The 3,253-nt window shown below is 40.1% G+C and overlaps 1 protein-coding gene across 1 annotated transcript in view; it reads right to left on the bottom strand.

Annotated features, from left to right (window-relative positions):
- Nucleotides 1-724: 724 nt before the first annotated feature.
- LOC121379699 (zinc finger CCCH domain-containing protein 13-like) overlaps nucleotides 725-3,253 on the bottom strand; it is an 11,336-nt gene continuing 8,807 nt past the window's right edge. The window contains exon 4 of the mRNA XM_041508353.1: nucleotides 725-831. Within this exon, the coding sequence (XP_041364287.1) occupies nucleotides 775-831 (57 nt within the window). The 3' untranslated portion in view covers nucleotides 725-774. The remainder of the gene's footprint in view (nucleotides 832-3,253) is intronic.

The raw sequence follows: 3,253 nt of genomic DNA, 5'->3' as shown, positions 1-3,253 counted from the left end.
AATTCACATCAGATTTTTGTCTGTATCATTCTTTTGAGGGTCATCATGATTCGCTAAATATTATAAAGATGAATTGTAGTGAGGATGGTGTTCATGTCGCAAAGGTAAGGGAATTTGCGAATGAAAACAAAAACAGAAAAAACACACCTAAGTACAGTTAATAATAACAACAACAACAACAACATAATAATAATAATAAATACCCCCCCCCCCCCCCTAAAAAAAACAAAGAAAAAAAGCAACCACAAACCAAAAACAAAAAGTTTAGAAAAACAAAACCTTCAGATTAAATTTAAATTTTGTTGTGTTTAACGACACCACTAGAACACGTTCATAATCTGCTACATTTTTTCCATTAGTAGTTGCAAGAGATAATTTCCTAGAGAGGAAACCGCTAAATTTTTTCTTCCCAACGCAGAGATTTTTAATGCACTGGTCCCTTCCCACGAGGCACTGGTGAGGAGTGTGTGTGTGTGGTGGGTGGGGGGGGGGGGGGGGGCATGTGCCCCCACTTTGTAGCAGTAGCGATGTTTTTTTTATATAGTTTTGTGTGTGTGTGTGTGTGTGTGCGCGTGGGTGTCTGTGTGTGTGTGCCCCCCCCCCCCCCCCCACACACACAGTTTGTGGCACCTTCCTACGCCCGTGTTAAGTTAATTATAGCCCCACGGTCGCTTCGTAAAATGTATTGGAAACTTATCTTTTGTTTTTCAGTATACAACACACATTTTGGCTTGGTATTTCTTTTTATTAATATTATGTTTTATACATTTATTTTCAGCAGCAGAAACAACCCCGACTGACTTCGTCCTTTTCCTTTGGAGCATCACAGATCTGAAATAAATACAAGAAACGTTTGTTTATAGATACCCACAGAACCATGATTTATATTTACATTTCTGCATACTTACTTAGCATTCAAGTACGCTAAACTGGACACATACCTCAGTTATCTGGCTGATCTCTCTAGTACAGATGTAAATTGTTAGTGAGATAGGGTCTCTGAATTGATCGTAAACGGATCTCTCCAGTACAGATGTAAATCGTTAGTAAGATAGGGTCTCTGAATTGATCGTAAACGGATCTCTCCAGTACAGATGTAAATCGTTAGTGAGATAGGGTCTCTGAATTGATCGTAAACGGATCTCTCCAGTACAGATGTAAATTGTTAGTGAGATAGGGTCTCTGAATTGATCGTAAACGGATCTCTCCAGTACAGATGTAAATCGTTAGTGAGATAGGGTCTCTGAATTGATCGTAAAGGGATCTCTCCAGTACAGATGTAAATCGTTAGTGAGGTAGGGTCTCTGAATTGATAGCAAAGTGAGTGTGCTGCCATTGCAGGTTAGTTTGTTTTGTTTAACGACACCACTAGATCACACTGTTTTATTAAAATCATCAGATATGGGATGTCAAAAACCTTTTTCCATTAGCAGCAACAGATCTTTGTGTAACCAGGGAAACCCGTCAGCACCTACGTATTTATCCGTAACATTATTGAAAGGGATGCTGTCGGGTTTCTTCCTGTAGTGTGTGTATTAGTGGTTAATAAGTGAACTACTTATTATCGACGAACTCGAAATTATTAATGTACAGGTATTTAGCGTCAAACTTAGAATTGTTGTTGCATTAGAGCGGGAATCTCTGTCTATCGTGTGGTAGTCAGCCATTCCGCGTCTTCGCTATAGAGTGATCTCTGACGGGAGAGAGCGACCATAACCGTACAGATGTCCGTCTAGCTCTCGAACGGCAGAGTACCCGGGCTATAACCCCACACATGTTTCAAGCACTATGGTAGTTTGTACATTGATACTAGTTCAAATTAAATTACAAAACATTTACTGGCCAGATGAACCAACATTTTATCATAACAAACACTGACATTTATCACCAATGGCAGGACCTCGAACTTTGACCCAGCCGGAAGCTATTTGGTTTAGTACTACCTTTAAGCAGGACCGTTATTCTTTGTTAGATCCGGTACCGTGGTAAGAACCCAGTAGCTACTGACCTTTAACTACCCAATATCCTAAGCACAATTTCACCAAAACCAGTGTAATAGCCCAAAATATGCTCCCCGAAAAACTATACCCGGGGTATAAACTGGACTAGCCCAGAATATACCCCGCGGTATAAAACAGGCTAACCCAGAATATACCTCTCTAGTCTGTATTTTAATGTCCAGAGGATTTTTTTCCATCATAATTTATATATTTTGGGCTAGAGAATAACAAAATATCTTCTAAAATGACTAATCTGTGATAGTTTTATTTTTATGAAAGCAATAGGGTTAGGGTTAGGGCAAGGGGAATAAAACAGGCTAGACCACTTCTACCCCGAGTATAGTTTGGCGGGGGTATATTTTTGTCTGTTACACCGGTAATCGATGGTTTTGAAGTGTAACCCCTTGGAAAACCCCTGCATCCGCCCCTGATTCAACTAGATAACCTTCACAGGTTGTATTTTATTCGTAGCATTAATGACAGTTTGGTATTTTCTTAAATCACAATCTGACATTCCAGTATCATATCGGTTTCTCAAATTTGATGGAAATAATAATTATTTATATTTCATATTCCTTAAGTGTTTTTGTTTTGATTACATCCTCTGATTTCCGTAGTTTTTTTGTTTCATCTCCGAGCGTGCGTCTTTGAAATTCAGAATGTCTATCAGAATATATCAACACTCTGGACAACTTTTGATGTCTGCCTCCTGTGGTTCAGATATTGAATACTTACGTGAAAGCAGATAACTGGAACCCATAAGGAGAGCGAAAGAGGCAGAACAGGAAACGATTGGAGGCTATATATATACGTCTGTGATTAAATTATGGTAATTGAATACACGAACGGACGTTAAAAAGAAACTCCGTTTGTAGTTGAAACCGCCAGCTGTTTTTGGAAAGGAAAGGACTGTTTGTTTTACCGCACCTCAACACATTGTTATGGGAATCATGTGGTAATGATCACACTTAGTGAAGACAGGTTCTTTGTTTGTATTAACGACACGACTAGAACACACTAACACATTAATCACAGGCTACTGCATGCTGAACGTTAATATACGCACGTAGTCTTTAGAGAAGGGGCAGGACTTACCCTTACCCCCCCCCCCCCCGCGAAAAAGAGCTCGCGTGAAGCGCAGTCGGTCTAGGATCGATCCCTGTTGGTGGGCACATTGGGCCATTTCTCGTTCCAGCCAGTGCACCACGACTGATATAAAAAAGGTCGTGGTATGTATGGGCTGTCCTGTCTGT

This window comes from Gigantopelta aegis, chromosome 2, assembly GCF_016097555.1.
Source record: "Gigantopelta aegis isolate Gae_Host chromosome 2, Gae_host_genome, whole genome shotgun sequence".
Lineage (NCBI taxonomy): Eukaryota > Metazoa > Mollusca > Gastropoda > Neomphalida > Peltospiridae > Gigantopelta > Gigantopelta aegis.
This window is presented reverse-complemented; position numbering and strand designations above follow the sequence as displayed.